The 20,550-nt window shown below is 49.8% G+C and overlaps 2 protein-coding genes across 2 annotated transcripts in view; one reads left to right on the top strand and one right to left on the bottom strand.

The window, feature by feature from the left end:
* ATG2A (autophagy related 2A) overlaps nucleotides 1-20,550 on the bottom strand; it is a 233,144-nt gene that overhangs the window by 131,936 nt on the left and 80,658 nt on the right. The gene's annotated exons all lie outside the window — the stretch shown is intronic.
* Nucleotides 1,343-19,778, top strand: LOC310647193 (inositol-trisphosphate 3-kinase A-like). Its single transcript, XM_083374249.1, has 8 exons — nucleotides 1,343-1,770; nucleotides 5,432-5,913; nucleotides 11,987-12,071; nucleotides 12,601-12,814; nucleotides 14,514-14,718; nucleotides 15,088-15,189; nucleotides 16,212-16,283; nucleotides 18,181-19,778. Exons 2-8 carry the CDS (start codon nucleotides 5,530-5,532, stop codon nucleotides 18,418-18,420), a joined length of 1,302 nt encoding a protein of 433 aa, XP_083230375.1. The 5' UTR covers nucleotides 1,343-1,770; nucleotides 5,432-5,529; the 3' UTR covers nucleotides 18,421-19,778.

Genomic DNA, 20,550 nt, shown 5'->3' with positions numbered 1-20,550 from the left:
GTCCCGAGGGGGAAGACACGCCATCTTCGCCCGACTCTTCGCCTCCAGCGACGCCTCAGAGGCCCGTGATGCCCAGCATCCGGGACCGAGGGCTTTCACATCCTGGTTGTGAATGGCCGGCTGATGAGGAACCCACAGAAGAAAAGGGCGGTGAGTGGCAGGAGGTCAAAGCGGTGCAACAAAGGGGTCCCGCCAAAGAGGATCGACATTGGGCACATCACGTCCGTCAACAGCGTCGTGGTCACCCCAAAATCCTTCTCCAGGAGCTGCCCATCGAAGAGCAGAAGTGGCAGCTTGCGATGGAGCGGGAGATGGCGAGCCTGAGAAAGCTCAAGGTCTTCCCCCCCCCCAGCAACCGCCGAAGGAGAGGAAAGTCATTGGCACAAGGTGGGTTTTCAAGGCCAAACCACTTGCCAATGGCCACTACCTGTATAAGGCCCGCTTGGTAGCGCAGGGGTTCGCCCAGCGCTACATGGAAGACCTACTCTCCAACCGTCCGGGCAAAGAGCGTCAAGGCCGCCCTCGTAACTGCAGCTGCTCTGGGGGAGGAAGTCTACCAATTCAACCTCCAGACGGCTTACCTCCATGCCAACTTGGACCGGCAGATCTACGTGAGGGCCCCTCCTGGCTACCAGCAGGAGGGGGGAAGCACATGGCTGCTCTGAAAAGGGTTATATGGCCTCAAGCAGTCGGGGAAACTCTTAAGAGTAAAATGCAACAAGGAAAATGGCTGTATCTCCATACATTGTCAAAGCAAGAACACCCGATGTTAGCAGCATTGACATCCGGGGGGCCCTTACAAAAAGGACAGATCCTGTAATGTAAATAAAAGCATGAACCTGCTCATCCCTGGCCAACTCCTGATTGTTGTCCCAAAGTCACAGAGCTGGCTGTGCTGTATAAAATTCCACAAATACTCAACATCTCCTGGCTATTGGTGTAAAGGCGCAAAGCTGGCTGTGCTGCCTAAAATTCCACAAAAATGCCATCCATCTCCTGTGATACGTTAGGACAATAACCAGGAGGTGGCGTGTGTTTGTGGAATTTTATACACCACAACTAGCTTCACGATTTTGGGACGATAACCAGGAGGTGGTGAGTATTTGTGGCATTTTAGGCAGCACAGCCAGGTTCGTGACCTTGCATTGCATGAAAGGGGGGCGAGGTGGCTGACCAACACATGCGAACGTAATAAAAAATAGCTTTTTTTCTAACAACAAGAACAACAACAACAACAACAACAACAACAACAACAACAACAACAACAATAATAATAATAATAATAATAATAATAATAATAATAATAATAATAATAATAATAATAATAAAAATTGGAAGGGGACCTTAGAGGTCATCTAGTCCAACCCCCTGCTCAGGCAGGAAACCCTATACCTTCATTTGGGGTTTTAAAAATATCGCAGTAAAATTAAGCACGCCACCAGGGATAGAAGATCACCGACTTGAGAAACGCACCTCCACACGTGCAAAATGCACGTAGGCAGATAACGCATACAAAAGTGAATCGGTTTTTTTTTTCTTTTTTCTTTTTTTTGCGCTTTGGACAGAGGCTGCGGTACCCCGCGCGGCCAGCAGAGGGCAGGCCGAGACCAGCCTTTCCTCGCGGTCCTCCTTCCTCCGCCGCGTTTCCCCCTCCTTTCCCCCCCCCTCCCGCCTTCTCTCTGCACGGGTTTTGTCCCCGCCTTTCTGACGTGCTCTGCAAGCCGGAGACGCGGGGACGGGATGAATCCCCCTTAGTTGCCTCTTTTGCAGGTGAGGAATTGAGAAGGGGGCTTCGGGGGGGCGCTGGGGAGGGGGAAGCCAGGAAGGAAGGGGGGGCAGGGTTGGAACGGGGGGGGGGGCTCCCCGGGAGATCACTGGAGGATTCTTTTCGGGGGGAGGGGTGCAAAAACGACTGGGAAAGGGGGTCTTCCCGATGCAACTGCTCTTTCCGTGCGAAGCAGCAAGACACGCGTCGGGGGAGACGCATCCGGACCCAGATGCGGGTCGCACAGAAGCTCCTGCTTGATAGTGGGGGGGGGAGCGGAGAGCTGGGGAGGGGTCTCCCTCCCCATCCCAGTTTGGATGGCCTTTCTTTGCTTCCTTTCCTGATTTCCATCCAGCTTTCCAAAGGAAAGGGATCTCTGAGCCCTTAGCAGCGAAGAGAGCTCCCCTGGGCATGGGCAGAGTGCATGGCCTCCTTGTTCGATTACTGTTGGAAGCAAAACCAAGAGCGATCCCACCCGAGCCCCTTAAACTGATCCCCCCAAAGCCCACTCAAGCCCCCACCCTCTCCCCACAACACGCACAACTTGATTCACACCAAGTGGGTTGTGCGAATCCAGCCGCTTTGGGAGGGGTCTTCTTCCAGCCACCCAGCTGAGTACAGGCAGTCCTCGACTTAGGATTGAGCCCAAAATGTCTGTTTGCTAAGCAGGACAGTTAAGTAAATTTTTGCCCCATTTTATTATGACTTTTCTCCTTAAGGGAATCGCTGAACAAGGCGTTAAGTGAGTCACACGGTCGTTAAGTGAATCTGGCTTTCCCGCTGACTTGGCTTTGTCAGAAGGTCGCAAAAGGGGATTTCGTGACCTTGGGGACTCCGCGACCGTCATAACTTTGAGTCAGTAGCCCAGCGTCTGAATTTTGATTGCGCAACCAGGGTGATACTGCAGTGGCATGCGGTGAAACATGGTCATAAGTCGCTTTTTTTCCAGGCCGTTGTAACTTTTGACCGGTCACTAAATGATCCGTTTCAAGTCGAGGGCCTACCTTTACGCGGTGTGCAACAAATATGTTCCTTTTGAGCATTGGGGGCTGGGGGGGGGGGAACCCACGACAAAACTTGGATTCACTTCCAGAATAAACTTTGCTTTGGTTTTGCTTCTCTTGGGCAAACCTTGAACACGGGTGCATTCAGCTACTCGGTCAGCCTGTTGCCCCCATGCAGGGGGGGGGGTTATTGAACACGGGTGTCTGGAGGGGGGGCAGCTGGCAGGAGGCCCCACTTCCAACAACTCGGTTGTTGAGTTGCACACCAGCAAAAAAAATCCAAAGAGCAAAAAAGGATTTTGATTTTATGACTCTGCATCGGTTGCAGCTCTGTAAAATTAGAAGTTAGAAAGCTGAATCTGGTTTAGATTTCTCTTTCTCTTCCTCCCCGTGGGGAGGAATTTCGCCTTTAAATCCTAATTATTTCCATTTTAGGGCTGGGTGACAGACGGCATACAAAACATTTTACCCCCCGAGAGTCTAAAGAAGCACCAGAGGGCCACGATTGAGCCCCAAATTTCCATCGTTAAGTGAGACGTTGGTTGAGTTTTTGGCCCGTTTTACTTTTCTGGCCGCAGTCGTTAAATGAGTCGCGGCATTGGATAAGTTAGTAAACGTGCTTGCTAAGTGAATCTGGCTTGGTTAAAAGGGGGGGATCGCATGACCTTGGGACACAGCGACGGTCATAACTACGAACCAGGTGGCAGGCCTCTCTGAATTTGGACCGCGTGACCATGGGGGAGGCTGCAAACGTCGTAACTATGAAAAACGGTCACAAGTCACATTTGTCAGAGCTGTTGTAACTCTGAACGGTCAGTGAACGAACAGTTGTCAGTCAAGGACTGCCTGTACTTAATTTTTTTTTTTAAATCCATTTTCACAACTTCTTAAAAACAAGGAAGCGAAATGGCTGAAAGGGAGTAGTTTGCAGGAAATAGTCCTGGCTTTCCAAGGTTTGTGGACACCCCCCCCCCCCGTCCCTTTTAAACCGGTTCGGAGCCCTTTCAGGTCATTTGAAACGAACACACTCGGGTTGCCAACCTCTCCATTCAGTGGAATTCCTGCTTCTCCTGTTGCCATTGTTCGATTAATCATTTCTCGATTAATTACATTCCTGGCTGGGCCAGGACAGGAAACGGACCGTTCAAATACCACGAAGTGAAAATAAAAAAAATAATCTGGAGTTTGTCCGTACCTTTTGCAAAGCAACACGGGTTAGGAAAGACGCTTCCCTTAAATTCTGTTTCAAAAAGTTCATGAGTTCTGCCAATTTTGTCAGAGTGGAAAAATCTGCCGCTGGACTTCTGATGATGATGATGATGATTATTATTTTGCTTCTCCTTTCCCCCTACGGTCTCTAAATGCAACGTTTTTGAAGTTGGCTGAGTTCCAGGACCAAGACATATCGGATAAAATGAAGCATGGAAAAAAAATGTTTCCAGGCCTGTTTGGCTGTGATTAAAAACAATTTTAGAGAAGAAGACGGCCAGGAGGAGAGAAGCATTAATTTCCCTTCTTTCCTTCCTTCTTTCCTTCTCCCCATTCCCTTTTCCTTGCACGCTCGTCTTGTAGATCCTATACATTTAGTCCTCGGCTTACGAACGCAAAATGAGCCCGAAATTTCCGTCGCTAAGCAAGACGGTTGTTAAGTGAGTTTTGCCCCGTTTTGCAACTTTTTCCTGCCAGGGTTAAGTGAAGCACATTAAGTTGTTTAGTAACACGGTTGTGAAGTGAATCTGGCTTCCCCATTTTGTTTGTGAAAAAGTCACAAAAGTGGATCACATGACCCCGGGACGCTGCAGCCGTCATAAATATGAACCAGTTGCCGAGCGTCCGAATTTGGATCGTGTGGCCACGGGGGATGCTGCAACGGTCTTAGGTATGAAAACGGTCATAAGTCACCTTTTCCAGAGCTGTTGTAACTTCGAAAAGTTGGTAAACAAATTGTTGTAAGTTGAGGACTACCTTTGCCACCTCTCTTTCTCAGATGGCAAATACCCTGTTTCCCTCAAAATAAGACCTAACCCTAGGCAACCTTGGCTCTTTTATGACTTGTGGACTTCAACTCCCAGAATTCCTGAGCCAGCGACACTGAGGGGAAAGGGAGAGGTTTCCAAGCTGAGCCATGCTGGCTCAGGAATTCTGGGAATTGAAGTCCACGAGTCATGAGGGGGCCATAGTTCCCCCATGCTGGCTCAGGAATTCTGGGAATTGAAGTCCACGAGTCATGAGGGGGCCATAGTTCCCCCATGCTGGCTCAGGAATTCTGGGAATTGAAGTCCACGAGTTATAAAAGAGCCAAGGTTGCCTACTCCTGACCTAACCCTAGCATGATTTTTCAGGATGCTCATAATATAAGCCTTACCCCCCAAAATTAAGCCCCAGTTAAGATCGCCAGCCAGACGGAGGCATTTAGTACCGTATTTCCCTGAAAATAAGACCTAACTGGAAAATATGCCCTAATGCGTCTTTTGGAGCAAAAATTAATATAAGACCCTGACTTATTTTTGGTGGGAAAATATGGGTAGTATTACCTAGTTTATGGGCCTTTATAGTGAAAGCATGGGATTTTTTTTTAAAAAAAACAATGCTATAAATGAATAAGCAAACAGATTATAAATGTTTTGATATTTCTGCGCCCTGTTTGGGTTTCCCTATTTAGACACGCCTGGTGGGATCCGAACCTGGAGTATCCGAGGGCCATTGCAAGCACGCGAGTCCTCCGGCCTGGGATCCGGTGATCCGTCCTTCGGAGCCCTCATGGAATGGATTCCAGCCTCTTCTGGATCTCTCCTTCAGCCGACGGAGGCCGAGGGGTGGGAGGCGGCAGAGCCCCCCTCTGACCCGGCCAGGGCCACCGAGGCAACTGCGGGAGGGGCCCAGGCGTGCCGTGGGGCCTTGTCCAGCAATGGCTTGCAAACGGGCCAGGGGCCTCCGTCCTGCCCGCTGGGCCAGATGACCTCTGGGGAGCCCCCAGTGCCATCTCCCTCCTGCGTAAGCCAAGCCCCCGGGCTGCCTTTCGACCGGTCCGTCTCCGGCTCCTCCACCTGCTCCTCCCTGGCCAGCTCCTCCCAGGAGTCAGACGAGGTCTTCAGCGACGCCGAAGGAAAGTCGGCCGCGGCGAAGAAACGGGTGCTGAGGAAGGTGAGATGGGGGCCGGAGGGCCAGAGCAGGAGTACCCAACTTTGGCATCTTTAAGACTTGTGGACTTCAGCTCCCAGAATCCCCTGGGCTAGCATGCTTTAAGAGGGGTGGACTTCAGCTCCCAGAATCCCCTGGGCTAGCATGCTTTAAGAGGGGTGGACTTCAGCTCCCAGAATCCCCTGGGCTAACATGCTTTAAGAGGGGTGGACTTCAGCTCCCAGAATCCCCTGGGCTAGCATGCTTTAAGAGGGGTGGACTTCAGCTCCCAGAATCCCCTGGGCTAGCATGCTTTAAGAGGGGTGGACTTCAGCTCCCAGAATCCCCTGGGCTAGCATGCTTTAAGAGGGGTGGACTTCAGCTCCCAGAATCCCCTGGGTTCGCATGCTTTAAGAGGAGTGGACTTCAGCTCCCAGAATCCCCTGGGCTAGCATGCTTTAAGAGGGGTGGACTTCAGCTCCCAGAATCCCCTGGGTTCGCATGCTTTAAGAGGGGTGGACTTCAGCTCCCAGAATCCCCTGGGTTTGCATGCTTTAAGAGGGGTGGACTTCAGCTCCCAGAATCCCCTGGGTTTGCATGCTTTAAGAGGGGTGGACTTCAACTCCCAGAATTCCTTGGGCTAGCATGCTTTAAGAGGGGTGGACTTCAGCTCCCAGAATTCCCGGGCTAGCATGCTTTAAGAGGGGTGGACTTCAGCTCCCAGAATCCCCTGGGTTCGCATGCTTTAAGAGGGATGGACTTCAGCTCCCAGAATCCCCTGGGCTAGCATGCTTTAAGAGGGGTGGACTTCAACTCCCAGAATTCCTTGGGCTAGCATGCTTTAAGAGGGGTGGACTTCAGCTCCCAGAATTCCCGGGCTAGCATGCTTTAAGAGGGGTGGACTTCAGCTCCCAGAATCCCCTGGGTTCGCATGCTTTAAGAGGGATGGACTTCAGCTCCCAGAATCCCCTGGGCTAGCATGCTTTAAGAGGGGTGGACTTCAACTCCCAGAATTCCTTGGGCTAGCATGCTTTAAGAGGGGTGGACTTCAGCTCCCAGAATTCCCGGGCTAGCATGCTTTAAGAGGGGTGGACTTCAGCTCCCAGAATCCCCTGGGTTCGCATGCTTTAAGAGGGATGGACTTCAGCTCCCAGAATCCCCTGGGCTAGCATGCTTTAAGAGGGGTGGACTTCAGCTCCCAGAATCCCCTGGGCTAGCATGCTTTAAGACGGTGGACTTTTGTCCCCATCCTGAAGAAGGGAAGTTGAGTGAAACAGAGCTAAATCTGCAAAGGAAGGCAGCTTTTAATCCAAGAATCATGAAGGTTTATCTCTGGTTTGTTTGTTTTGGATATTTGCATTTTAAGCTTGAAAGCTCCTGCTTGATGCTAGCCGAAGTAAAAAGTTAGGTTGATGATAATGTTAGGAAACAGGATGTGGACATGTCTAGGGCAGCGTTTCTCAATCCTGGGGACTTGAAGGTGGCCTGGGAATTCTGGGAGTTGAAGTCCAGCCATCTTCAAGCCCCTAGGGTTAAAAAAAAACACTGGCTTAGGGAGACTTAGATTAAATTCTTGCTTTTAAAAATTCAAATACTGGATTGCTTCCCAAGGGATAAACAACCCCAAATTAAATAAAAGTAGATTTTCTTGGGCTAACAACACCCGCAACTCGTTACCCAGTCACAGTAAAGATTTAAATAAAAACTTTCCAGAAAGTTTTTTACTTAACATAGGAAACTTTTTTTGGGAAGCACAACTTGAATGGGTGGTCAAGAGTTCTGCTTAAAATAGGAAGGAAATACAACGCTAGGATTCAAAGCTGTTGTTTGCAAAATAGAGATTTTTGCAAGATTAGCAAAAAACCCCAACAATTTTTGCATTATCAATTGTGCAATAATGGAACTGAGCAGTGGAGTGGAAGGCTTAAAATAGGGACTTGGGACCATCACCCCCAGGATGGGGATTATGGGAGTTAAATTCCATGCCAGTTGTAGATGTCTCTTGGAAGCTTGAGTTAGACTTTTGCTTTGCACAACAGCAAATCAGGAAATTTGATACTTTGGATGGTTTTTTTTTAAGGCTCTGGATTAACAACGTGGTTATTCTTTAAAACCTTACTTTTTTTAGGCAGGCTGATAAACATCCTTCTGTATATATAGGAAGTCCTCGACTTACGACCACAATTGATCCCCAAATTTCGGTCGTTCAGTGAGACACTTGTTGAGGGAATTTTGGCCCCATTTTACGACCTATCTTGCCGCAGTTGTTATGTGAATCACTGCAGTTGTTAAGTGAATCACCTGGTTGTTAAGTGAATCTGGCTTCCCCATTGACATTGCTTGTCTGAAGGTCGCAAAAGGGGATCACGTGATTTTGGGACACAGCAACGGTCGTAAGTGTGAACCAGTTGCCAAGGGTCCGAATTTTGATCACATGACCCTGGGGATGCTGCAGTGGTTGTAAGAACCGTTCACAAGTCACTTTTTTCAGTGATGTTGTAACTTCGGTCACTAAACAAATAGTCGTAAGTCGGGACTACTTGTATTAATTGGGGGAAATCAAACATTTGAGTGTCGGGATCAAAAGATGAAACCTCTCATTGCATTTTTAAAAAAGGTCTGAGCCTCTGCTGAGAAGTTGAGAAGTCTCTTTCCTGACTAACGTGACTAATTTTGGTAAAAGGCAAAAACTTCTCAAACTCCCTTTTTTAAAAAAAAAGCTTTGTGTTGTTGTTTTTCATTAAAATAATCTTCTGCCTCTTAATAACATTTCTTCATTAGAAACGGGGCTGCCCGACTGCTGGTTTTTTTTTGGTTGTTTTTTTTGCCAAAGTCAGCTACCCGATTAAATCAAGGCATTTTTGATGCCAAAACTTTTTTTATTTATTTCGCTAAGCACTCTGCTATTATGAAGCAGATGGAGTTGCACCCTGGCGGCGGTTTTAAGAGGACGGTGCAGAAAATCCAGCAATAAATAAAGTGCATTTCATCATTGCCGCCTTTGATCTCCCTCGTTGGTGGACTGGAACCCAGACAAGTACAAGTTTTTCACCCCGGACCCATCAGGCGTGGGGTGGCGTACATCCTTTGGAATGCCGCTCGGTTGGTTCTGGGTGCGAGGAACCCTTAACACCCCCCCTCCAGCGGGCTTGCTCCCAGACGATGCTCAGCCAAGTCTCCAGGCTTGTGTTGGAAAGCTGCCGGGTTGTTGCCACAACAGAGCGAGAGGAGAGTCAACCCACGTGACCGAAGAGCTCCGCACCCAGCTGGCTCTGGCTGCAGAGGGGAACAGCCCTGGGTGCAAAAGGACTCTGCACGCTTGCAAGGCGAGCCTTTGCACAGACTGCAGCGGGTTTCCTGGCCCGTTGCAGAGCTGTTGTCGCTCCTGGAGCCCCTCGTGCTTATTGCACTCCAGGTGCGGCTGTGCTGGCTGGCTAGTTTTCGGCTGGCTAGCGTGGCAGAGCTGCTCAAGGGCCTCCCAGCTCAGCAGTGCAAGGGGAGGTGGTGTCTCGGCCACGCTGGGCTGAGATTTCCTGCCTGGACTGATGCATGCTTCCTCTTCTGCTGGGGAAGCCTGGAGGGCCTCCCCCCCACGATTGTGCCTGGCGTTGTGTGGAGAAAGATCCGTTGGCTGTTTTGCACACAGTTTCGCACCTCTTTGCAAGAGGCGGCTGTAATGCAGGGCCCAGCTTGCAGGGTTTTTTTTAGGAATGTCCCTCTTTGTAGAAGCAGGCTTTTCACAAAGAGACACGACTAATCTAGTGAAGAGAAGGATCAGGGGTGACATGATAGCAACTCTTCCAGTATCTCAGGGGCTGCCCCAAAGAAGAGGGAGTCAAGCCGTTCTCCAAAGCGCCTGAAGGCAGGACGAGAAACAACGGGATGGAAACTAACCCAGGAGAGAAGCAACCTGGAACTAAGGAGAAACTTCCTAACAGGGAGGACAATTAACCAGTGGAACAGCTGGCCACCAGAAGTTGTGGGTGCTCCATTGTTGGAGGTTTTTAAGAAGAGACTGGACAGCCACTTGTCAGAAATGGTGTAGGGTTTCCTTTTAGGCAGGGGTTGGACTAGATAATAATAATAATAATAAATCATAATCATAATCATAATCATAATCATAATAATAATAATAATAATAATAATAATAAGAAGAAGAAGAAGAAGAAGAAGAAGTAGTTGGAAGGGACCTTGGAGGTCATCTAGTCCAACCCCCTGCTCAGGCAGGAAACCCTATACCATTTCAGACAAATGGCTGCCCAGTCTCTTCCAACTCTGTTAATTCTATTCTATTCTAGTTCCTGGGGGGGGGGTTTGTGTGTGTGTTTAGTACCATAGGTTTTTTTTTCCTGCTTATTTACTTATTTAGGTGTATCCCACCTTTATTATTTTGACAAATAAATCAAGGTGAAAAATATATCCACTAGAATAGAATAGAGCTGGAAGGGACCCTGCAGGTCTTCTAGTCCAGCCCCCCCGCTCAAGCAGGAGAATCTATACCGTCTCAGACAGGCGACTGTCTAGTCTCTTCCCAAAAACCTCCAGCACCCACGACTTCTGGTGGCAAGCAGTTCCGCTGGTTAATTGTCCCCACTGTGAGGAAGTTTCTCCTTAATTCCAGGTTGCTTCTGTCTTTGGTCACTTTCCAACCGCTGTTTCTTGACCTGCTTTGGAGAATAACGTGACCCCCTCCTCTTCCTTGTGGCAGCCACTCAAATACTGGAACGCTGGTATCATGTCTCCCCTACTTCTTCTTCTTTTTAGACTAGCCAGACCCAAGTCCCGCAGCCGTTCTTCGTATGTTTTGGTCTCCAGGCCTTGGATCATCTTCGTTGCTCTTCTCTGAATTTTTTCCAAACTCTCAACGTCTTTTTTGTAGTATGGTGACCAAAATTGGTTGCAGTATTCCAGGTGGGGTCTCATATGCATAGGGTTTTATATGCACCATCTTTCTCCTATTTCCCCCCATAACAACAACCCTGTGAGGCGGGATGGGCTGAGAGAGAGGGACTGGCCCATAGGCTCTTAGAATCATAGGGTTGGAAGACAGCAAACCCAAGATAGGAGTCCTTATGCCATTCCAAAGTCACCCATCTGGCTTTCATGTCTAATGCGAGACTAGAACTCACCGTCTCCTGGTGATTGGCCCAAAGCCACCCAGCCGGCTTTCATGTCTAAGGCGGGACTAGAACTCACCGTCTCCTGGCGATTGGCTCAAAGTCACCCAGCTGGCTTTCATGCCTAAGGCGGAACTAGAACTCACCGTCTCCTGGTGATTGGCCCAAAGTCACCCAGCCGGCTTTCATGTCTAAGGCGGGACTAGAACTCGCCGTCTCCTGGTGATTGGCCCAAAGTCACCCATCTGGCTTTCATGTCTAATGCAAGACTAGAACTCACCGTCTCCTGGTGATTGGCCCAAAGCCACCCAGCCGGCTTTCATGTCTAAGGCGGGACTAGAACTCGCCGTCTCCTGGTGATTGGCCCAAAGCCACCCAGCCGGCTTTCATGTCTAAGGCGGGACTAGAACTCGCCGTCTCCTGGTGATTGGCCCAAAGTCACCCAGCCGGCTTTCATGTCTAAGGCAGGACTAGAACTCACCGTCTCCTGGTGATTGGCCCAAAGTCACCCAGCCTGCTTTCATGGACTTGAACTCACAGTCTCCTGTTTTCTAGCCTGCTTCCTTAACCACTTGGAGATGAGGAAGGTCCCATGTTGCTGCTATTGGGATTACGGTGTCTTGTCAGTATCCTAATATTGATAGTCCTCAACTTACAACAGGTCACTTAGCAAATGTTCAAAGTTATGACAGACCTCCCCAGAGCTATTCACATCTCAGTTTGAAGTTCTGACAGCCACACAAGTCAAAGGCTTTCTGTATTGGGTTAAATGTAGCTTGAAAAAAAGGTGAGTTGTGTTCTTTTGATGTGTCAAGCTCAAATATTTGTTGTCGAGCCCAACCAGTCAGGTTGTCTGAACACCATCCATGGATATATCCTTGTTGGAGCCCCCCCCCTCACCAGGGTTTCTGGTTTCACCCCACGCGTACACACGGGGTTTCCACATTTGTAACTGCCCATTTTCTGGCTTTCCTCTCTAGACGAAATCCTGGAAGACGTTTTTCACTATGGTCCACTGGTCCTTGCGAAGACGCAGCTCCTGGGTGCAGCTGGCCGGACACGAAGGTATGAATCGCACGAGGATCTGTGGGGTGCACAGGAGAAGATGTGGGGAGGGGGATCAGGAGCCAAGGCCAAATTGGATACCTAACAGGCCAGGGGGTTAGTGTTTCTCGACCATGGCAAGTTTAAGGTGGGTGGATTTCAACTCCCAGAATTCCCCATCCAGTATCCTTTAAGAGAGGTGGGCTTCAAAACCCAGAATTCCCCTGTCAGCATGCTTTAAGAGGGGTGGACTACAACTCCCAGAATTCCCCAGCCAGGATGTTTTAAGAGAGACGGACTACAGCTCCCAGAATTCCCCATCCAGCATGCTTTTAAGAGGAATGGGCTTCAAAACCCAGAATTCCCCTGTCAGCATTCTTTAAGAGGGATGGACTTCAACTCCCAGAATTCCCCATCCAGCATACTTTAAGAGGGGTGAACTACAACTCCCAGGATCCCCCAGCCAGTCATGCCGAAAAGTCCGCTTTTTAAGGGAGAGAGCCCAGTTTTGCTCCTGGCTTCCAGCTGTTCCCCTCCCTTCTCCTTCCAGGGAACTTCAAACCCAGCGAGGGGGGCCTGATCCTGAAGAAGTTCAGCGCTGTGGAGGAGGCGTGTCTGTCTGAGCTGATGACGGACGTCTTGCGGCCTTTCGTGCCCGCCTACCACGGGGTGTCCGAGGTGGGTGGAGAGCGCTACATCCAGATGGACGATCTCCTCCTCGGACTGCAGCATCCCAGCATCATGGACTGCAAGATGGGCACCAGGTCAGAGCGGCCTTCCTCGCAGGTTGGGTGGGTGGGTGGGAAGAAGTGGATCGGGCCCGTCTTTTAATTTACCAACCCCTCTTCCAAATCTTCTTGGATGCAAACTGCATCGATGTCGGAATGATCTTGCAATAACGGTCCCCAGCGAACGACCAGAAAAGAGTGCGCGAGGCTGCCTAATGGACAGAGAAAAGGAAGCGTAACTTTGTTGTTATTGTTAGTTGCGAAGTTGTGTCCGACCCATTGCGACCCCATGGACAACATTCCTCCAGGCCTTCCTGTCCACTAAAGCATAACTTACCTGGCCATAAAAAGAGATGGGGGGGAGGTTTGTCCTATCAGACCGACAAGATCCTGTTACAGGTAGTCCTCGCCTTACGACGTCCATTGAGCCCAAGATTTTACTTGTTGCGAAGCGAGTTTTCACCCCATTTCATTTGCCACCGTTGTTAAGAGAACCACTGCCATTAAGTGAGTGACGTGGTTAAGTGAATCTGACTTGCCCAGGTGGCAAAAGGAGATCACATGACCACCACCACTCCCGGGATGCTGCAACCAAGTGCCTGAATTTTGATCACCTGACCAGGGGGATGCTGCAACGGCCCTAAGTGTGGAAAAACGGTCATAAATCCATTTTTTCCCGTGCTGCTGTAACCTTGAACGGTCACTAAACGAATGACTGTGAATCAAGGACCACTGTAACCTAGCGCTAGGTAAAGGTAAAGGTTCCCCCGCACATGCGTGCTAGTCGTTTCCGACTCTAGGGGCCGGTGCTCATCTCCGTTTCAAAGCCGAAGAGCCAGCGCTTGTCCGAGGACGTCTCCGTGGTCACGTGGCCGGCATGACTAGACGCCAAAGGCGCACGGAACGCTGTTACCTTCCCACCGGAGCGGTCCCTATTTTTCTACTTGCATTTTTACGTGCTTTCGAACTGCTAGGTTGGCAGAAGCTGGGACGAGTAACAGGCGCTCACTCTGCTACGCGGCACTTGGGATTCGACCTCCCAAACTGCCGACCTTCTGATCGACAAGCTCAGCGTCCCAACCCACTGAGCCACCGCGTCTCCTAGTTTGTGCGTTAATTGGAGGGAAAGTCAAACTCCCCATATGTCAGAACCCACGCCAATCCACATCTCAGGAAAGAAAAACTCTTGGAGACAAGATTGTCCAAGCAGGAACTTTTACTAAGACATAGATGACAGAGGATAGGACAGACAGGATCTGAAAACTCTCTCACAGATCGATATTTTTAAAGTGTCCCCGAGCAAAACCCCACCCCTCAGTCCATTCGGTCAGTCCCGGATCAGTCGAGCCTCGGGTATCCAACTCCTCGTGGGAAAGGGAGAACCATCAGTCCATTTGCAACACAATTACTTTCTCCCCTTCACATTCCATCCGGAGATACAAGCCAGCATTCCCACCACCACCTTCCTTGTTTGCTTGTAAAACAGAGAGGGATTTCATGGGTCATTTTGCGATGGCCGACAGGCAGGCTGAATAAACAAAACGTTACATCTAAGGGAAAGAGATGGGGCAATAAACACCCCTGTCTATTCTCTTTCTTCCTTGGGAACGGCAGAATCCAGAAAGGGGGGGGGTGTGAGATTTGGGTTTGCACAGAGAGAGAGAGTTAAAAATGAAATATAAATGGATTCTGACACCCAAGTCACTGTTGCTTCCCTTTCCCTGCGGTTGTCCAGAACGTTCTTGGAGGACGAAGTGGGCAAGGGTCATCCCCGGTCAGCCCCCCGGCGGGACCTCTACCAGAAGATGGTGAAGGTTGACCCCTGGGCCCCCACGCCGGAGGAGCACAGCCGAGGGGCCGTCAGCAAGCCCCGTTACATGCAGTGGAGGGAAAACACCAGTTCCAGCACATCTCTGGGCTTCCGCATCGAGGGGGTGACGGTGAGCGGACAAAATTGTGTGTGTGTGTGTGTGTGTATGCGCACACGCACGTGTGTCTGTGCGGGAGAAGCAAGTCTTCCATCAACCGATCAGAATACCCATCTTTCCAAACTCGGTGGAGCTGAGCCGTGGTGGTGCGGTGGTCAGAATGCTAAACTCTGCCCACTGCCAGCAGTTCGATCCTGACTGGCTCAAGGTGGACTCCGCCTTCCGTCCTTCCGAGGTCGGTAAAATGAGGAGCTGGGTTGTTGGGGAGGGGCGCAAGAGGCTGATTCTGTAAACCTCTGAGAGAAGGCTTGAAGCGCAGTGAAGCGGTATATAAGTCTAAGCGCTAATTGCTGTTGCTCTCTTCTTTTGCCCTCTCCGCAGATCGAGGGGGGAGCCGTGCAACGGGATTTCAAGCAGACGCGGAGCCAGGATCAAATTATGGAGATCTTTTTGCAGTTTGTGAAGAACCGTGTGGATGTGCTGGTGAGTTCTTGGACCGAGGAAAGGGGTGGGGGTGGGGACGCAGAATTGCTTGCTGAAAAGTGGGACCACGCTTTTGATCAGTGGCAGAGCTGAGGTCCATCCTTCCGAGGTCAGTAAAATGAGGACACAGATTGTTGGGGGCTAGAGGCGTAAATTGCTTAGAAAGGGCTATAAAACACCGTGAAGTAGGATATAAGTCTAAATGCTATTCTATTCTATTCCATTCCATTCCATTCCATATTTTCTATTCCTTTCCATTCCATTCCATTCCATTCCATTCCAATATCTATTCTATTCTATTCTATTCTATTCTATTCTATTCTATTCTATTCTATTCTATTCTATTCTATTCTTCCATATTCTATTCTATTCTATTCTATTCTATTCTATTCTATTCTATTCTATTCTATTCTATTCTATTCTATTCTATTCTATTCTATTCTATTCTATTCTATTCCTTATTCTATTCTGTTCTATTCTATTCTATTCTATTCTATTCTATTCTATTCCTTATTCTATTCTATTCTATTCTATTCTATTCTATTCTATTCTATTCTATTCTATTCTATTCTATTCTATTCTATTCTATTCTATTCTATTCTATTCTTTATTCCGTATTCTATTCTGTTCTGTTCTGTTCTATTCTGTTCTATTCTATGCCATCCCATCGCCATGGTGGCACAGTGATTAGAATGCAGTATGGCAGGCTAACTTTGCCCTCTGCCAGGAGTTCGATCCTGACCGGCTCCAGGAAGACTCAGCCCCCAGATGGTTGGGGGCCAGATGCTGACTCTGCAAACCACTTAGAGAGAGCTGTAAAGCACTGAGAAGCGGTATATAAGTCTAAGTGCTGTTGCGCAATCATTCTCACTGTATTAAAGTCCCTCTTATGTTCGATTTTTTCCCCCCTGGCAAAGAATGCTTCAAAAAAGAGACAGCTTTATGGGGGGAGGGAACACTGGCCCCCAACTCTTCCTGTTTTAATATTAACATTAATATAATATTTAACATTAATATTGCAGAAGACCTACTTGGCACGCCTGGAGAATTTACGCCAAGCCTTGGACGAGTCCAACTTCTTCAAGAGGCACGAGGTAATTTTCTGGGGACACCCCCCCCAAAGGTGGAAAGCCGAATGTTTCTGAGCTCTCAAAGGAGGTGCGAGACAAAACTGTCCTGTCCCACCACCCCATCTATGAACAATAATCTGGGGACCCGCTTCCCCCAACCCTAATTGTGAGAATGGACCCACCCAGGTTGGACAGGAGGGGTTGAGAAACACGAGGAAATTTAGCTCTGGGTTTTGGATTCCTCCCTGCTTAAAAGACTGGGAGCTGAAAGCATCTGGAGCAATTTAAGGGGGACACTTTATCCAGATGGGTTTTCAGCTCCCATAATTCCAAGCGCTTTGCTGAGGGGATTGTGGGACTTGCAGTTCTGTTAAGAAGAGGGCCCGGGCTGGAGATGGTCAGCTTAAGCAGAGGCAACTGCAGCGGGCTCTGTGTGTGTGTGTGTGTGTGTGTGTGTGTGTCTGTGTGTGTGTCTGTGTGTTTGTGTTTGTGTTGGTATTTGACTCTTCAGGAAATCTCCTGCAACCCAAGGGCTGCGTTCACACAAAACACTGGGGTCTGTTTGAGATCTCACAGGTGCATTCGCACAGCTCCCAAGCTTGTTTAATTTGGGCCCTGGGTGGCTTTTAATGCCTTTGTTTCCATGCTGGGTGACTGGGTTTACAGTTGGGCACACAATCCAGGCCAAAAGGTTATATTCAGATATGAATCAGATTAAGCGGGTTGTGGGAATGCAGCCAGTAGAACTTACTTCTAGCTGGGCACGTATAGGCTTAATTTGCAAAAACAAGAGAAGGAGTCCAGTGCCTTTATGGCAGGAACTTCCTTAAATTTAACTTCTCTGCACTTCCAGCTCCCAGAATCCCCCAGTTAGCAGTATTTGAAAAATACTGGGTTAGAACGGGCGGGCAACTATGGGCAACTTGGACTCCTATTCCTGGCTCAGGAATCCTGGGAGTTGAAGTCCGCAGGTCTTTGCCACAGGGGTGCTGGGAAGCAGCAGATCTTTGCGTCCAGCAGTTCTGGCTGACGAAAGAACTTCGTGCATGCTCGGGGGCAGCTCCTCCCTGCTGAAAGCACAGCCATGTAGAAGTGGCGTGTTTACAAACAAGAGCATTTAAAAAAAAAATGGCAGGCCAGGCCACCCTTTTCTATTTACGTCGTTTGGAATAGGGTGGGTGTCTCTGCTTTATTTGCCGTACTGTGTGAAAGTATTTACTTTTGGCTTCCCCAGAATATTTGCCCAGCTTGTTCCAGGGTGGATGGCATTTCAAGAGCTTGATCCAAGTCCCGGAATATTATTCCGAGGCCTGCAAAGTTAGCCACGCAAATTCTTCTAACTTGGGGAGATTTATTTGACCTTCTTTCCTTTCCCTTCGCCCCCTCTCTCTCTCTCTCTCCTTCTTTCCTTCCCTCTTTCTCTCCTTCCTTCCCTCTTGCTTCCTCCATCCTCCCTTTTTTTCCAACCTTTCTTTCCTTCCTTGCTTTCTTCCTCCCTCCCTCCCTTCTTCCCACTGACCTCCTTTCCATCTTTTTCTTCCTTCCTCCGTTTTGCAACCTATCTCTCTCCCTTCTATCCATCCATCTCCCTCCAATCCCTCCTCCCTCTTTTCCCCAACTATTCTTCCTTCCTTCCTTCCTCCCTCCCTCCCTCCCTCCCTCCCATCCTTCCTTCTTCCCTCCCTCCCTCCCATCCTTCCTTCCTTCCTCCCTCCCTCCCTCCCATCCTTCCTTCTTCCCTCCCTCCTATCCTTCCTTCCTTCCTTCCTTCCTCCTTCCCTCCCATCCTTCCTTCTTCCCTCCCTCCCTCCTCCTTCCTTCCTTCCTTCCTTCCTTCCTTCCTTCCTTCCTTCCTTCCTTCCTTCCTTCCTTCCTTCCTTCCTTCCTTCCTTCCCCTTTTACTCACCTCCCTCCTTCCCAGGTAATTGGAAGCTCTCTGCTCTTCCTCCACGACCAAAAAGGCCAGGCCAGCATCTGGATGATCGACTTTGGCAAGACTCTGCCAGCCCCAGCCCACACCCACCTTCGCCACAACGTGGCCTGGACCGCCGGAAGCCACGAAGACGGCTACCTGATCGGCCTGCAGCACCTGACCCACACCATCCGGGTGACTCTGGCCAAAGCTGAGCAGAGTCAGGAGCCCGTCCTGGGGCCCTCGTGAGCCTGCGCCCCCCCCCCCGGGACACAGCCGAGATCAGCGGGAAAGGACAACATCCCCGGGCAAGGCAGCCGGGGTGTTTGGGGAGGGGGCAGCTAGGCGCCTCCTGGACCCACCGCTTTGCCAAACGGTGGAGGGAGCTAGGACCACTTGCAAAGTCCCAGGTCTTGCCGGAAAAACAAGCAGTGACTCTCGCAACTGTTTGGAAGAGAAACACACCAGAAACACAACGCAAAGAGTTTGCGGCCGCGGCTCATGAATGTAAAGGCGTTTCCACCTTTCGAATTCCCTTTCCTGTCCCTCCCACCACCACCCCGTCCTCATTGCTCTCCAAAGGACCCTCTCTTTTCTCCATGGCCGTTTTCAGGCCCCTCCGTGGCCCCTGCCCCCCCCCTTGGGAAGTAAAGCTGCCGCTACTGCCGGGGAAGCGAATAGAATCATAACTGAAAGAAGAGTCTGCAAGAGATTTGCGTGCGGAGTAGCTCAAAACGTGATCAAAGGCGGAATTTCAGGCGGGGGCATTCAGACTGGCATTTTGCCAACGTTTATCTGCGGCGAACCAAAACCGTGGTTTACTCTGTCGGCCCGACTTTTCCCGTTTCGAGCAACCTGCCGGAGCGTAAGCTGACTGCAAGGGCCGGGCTTTCGCAGGAGATGATGGTTTGCCAGTTGCAGGCTGCAGAGTCTGTGCAACTTGAACAGCCCCGTTCCAGCGGGAAACTTTTCACGTTGGCAAAGATGTGACCTCCTCTTGGGGTGTCAGGTTTGGATAAATTAAAACCCAGGCAGGGGTGCCTTTTTTCTGTTCTTATTTGGAAGAAATCCCATTATCTTTTTTCTTTTTTTGGTCTGTCTCTTTCAAAGGAAATTAACTTAGGCCCGGGATCTCCGAACCTAGCCGCTTTTTAAGACCAGCGGACTTCATCTCCCAGAATTCCCCAGCCGAGAGGTTGCAAGTGCACAAGTCTTGAAGTGTCCCCGTTTGGCTAGACCCCTCACTTAGGCGATTGATTCCGGGTTTGGTTTTATTTTTCCCTCCCCTCCAAGCTCAGCTCGCTATTCTGGCTTCAAATTCCACAGCACAATGCTGGCTTTATTCTCTGCAACACAACCCCCGCCTGCCCCTCCTAAGAAACACACAAATTGGGCAGCTTTTGTGGGAAGCTCCTCTCTGGCCACGGGCAAATTCCCCCGCCCCCACCCAAAAAGACTTCTGGAGGCCCAGCCTTCCCAAGTTCAGGCCTTGTGGAGGATGATGTCGCGCTGCCAAAAGCCAAGTTTCTAGTCCTCGTGAAAATATGTATATATCTATATTAATCTATATCTATGGGACGCGGTGGCTCAGCGGGTTAGGAGGCTGAGCTTGTCAATCAGAAGGTCGGCGGTTTGGCGGGTCGAATCCCGAGTGCTGTGTAGCAGAGCGAGCGCCTGTTACGCATCCCAGCTTCTGCCAACCTAGCAGTTCGAAAGCACGTAAAAATGCAAGGAGAAAAACGGACCACTCCGGTGGGAAGGTAACAGCGTTCCGTGCGCCTTTGGCGTCTACTCGTGCCGGCCACATGACCACGGAGACGTCCTCGGACAAGCGCCGGCTCTTCGGCTTTGAAAGGGAGATGAGCACCGGCCCCTAGAGTTGGACACAACTAGCACGCATGTGCGGGGGAACCTTTACCTTTACCTTATATCTATCTATCTATATCAATATCTATCTATCTATCTATCTATCTGTCTCAATATATCTATCTATATCAATATCTATATATCTCAATATATCTCTATCTATCTATCCATCTGTCCATCCACCTACCTACCTACCTACCTATCGAGACATATAGATATATATTGGGGGGGAAAGGTTTGGCAATTACCATGGCCGCAGTGGGGCACACGGAAGGATCCTTTTTCTGCCTGGATTCCTGCCTCCCTTTGCAAGGGGGCGGGCAGGGGACAGGGTGGCCCCCCACGCAGTCTCAAGCCAGCTGGATGAAGGAACCGGGTTTTTTTTCTCTCCGTCCTGCAGCTTTGCCAGCCTCAAGTGTGCGGGGTTGCCAGAGAAACGGAAGCCTCTTTCCTAGTTTAAGGAGAGCCGGTGCAGCGCATGTGGGAAGGCTGGCAGCCAGGGAGAGGGGAAAA

This window comes from Vipera ursinii, assembly GCF_947247035.1.
Source record: "Vipera ursinii genome assembly, chromosome: 15".
Classification (NCBI taxonomy): Eukaryota; Metazoa; Chordata; class Lepidosauria; order Squamata; family Viperidae; genus Vipera; species Vipera ursinii.
This window is presented reverse-complemented; position numbering and strand designations above follow the sequence as displayed.

Excerpts from the sequence above, each read along its gene's own strand:
- LOC310647193 (XM_083374249.1), top strand. The coding sequence starts at position 5,530 with ATGGAATGGATTCCAGCCTCTTCTGGATCTCTCCTTCAGCCGACGGAG. Across the intron at positions 12,072-12,600 it reads GCAGCTGGCCGGACACGAAG|GGAACTTCAAACCCAGCGAG; the intron begins GTATGAATCGCA and ends TTCTCCTTCCAG. Across the intron at positions 14,719-15,087 it reads TCCGCATCGAGGGGGTGACG|ATCGAGGGGGGAGCCGTGCA; the intron begins GTGAGCGGACAA and ends CCCTCTCCGCAG.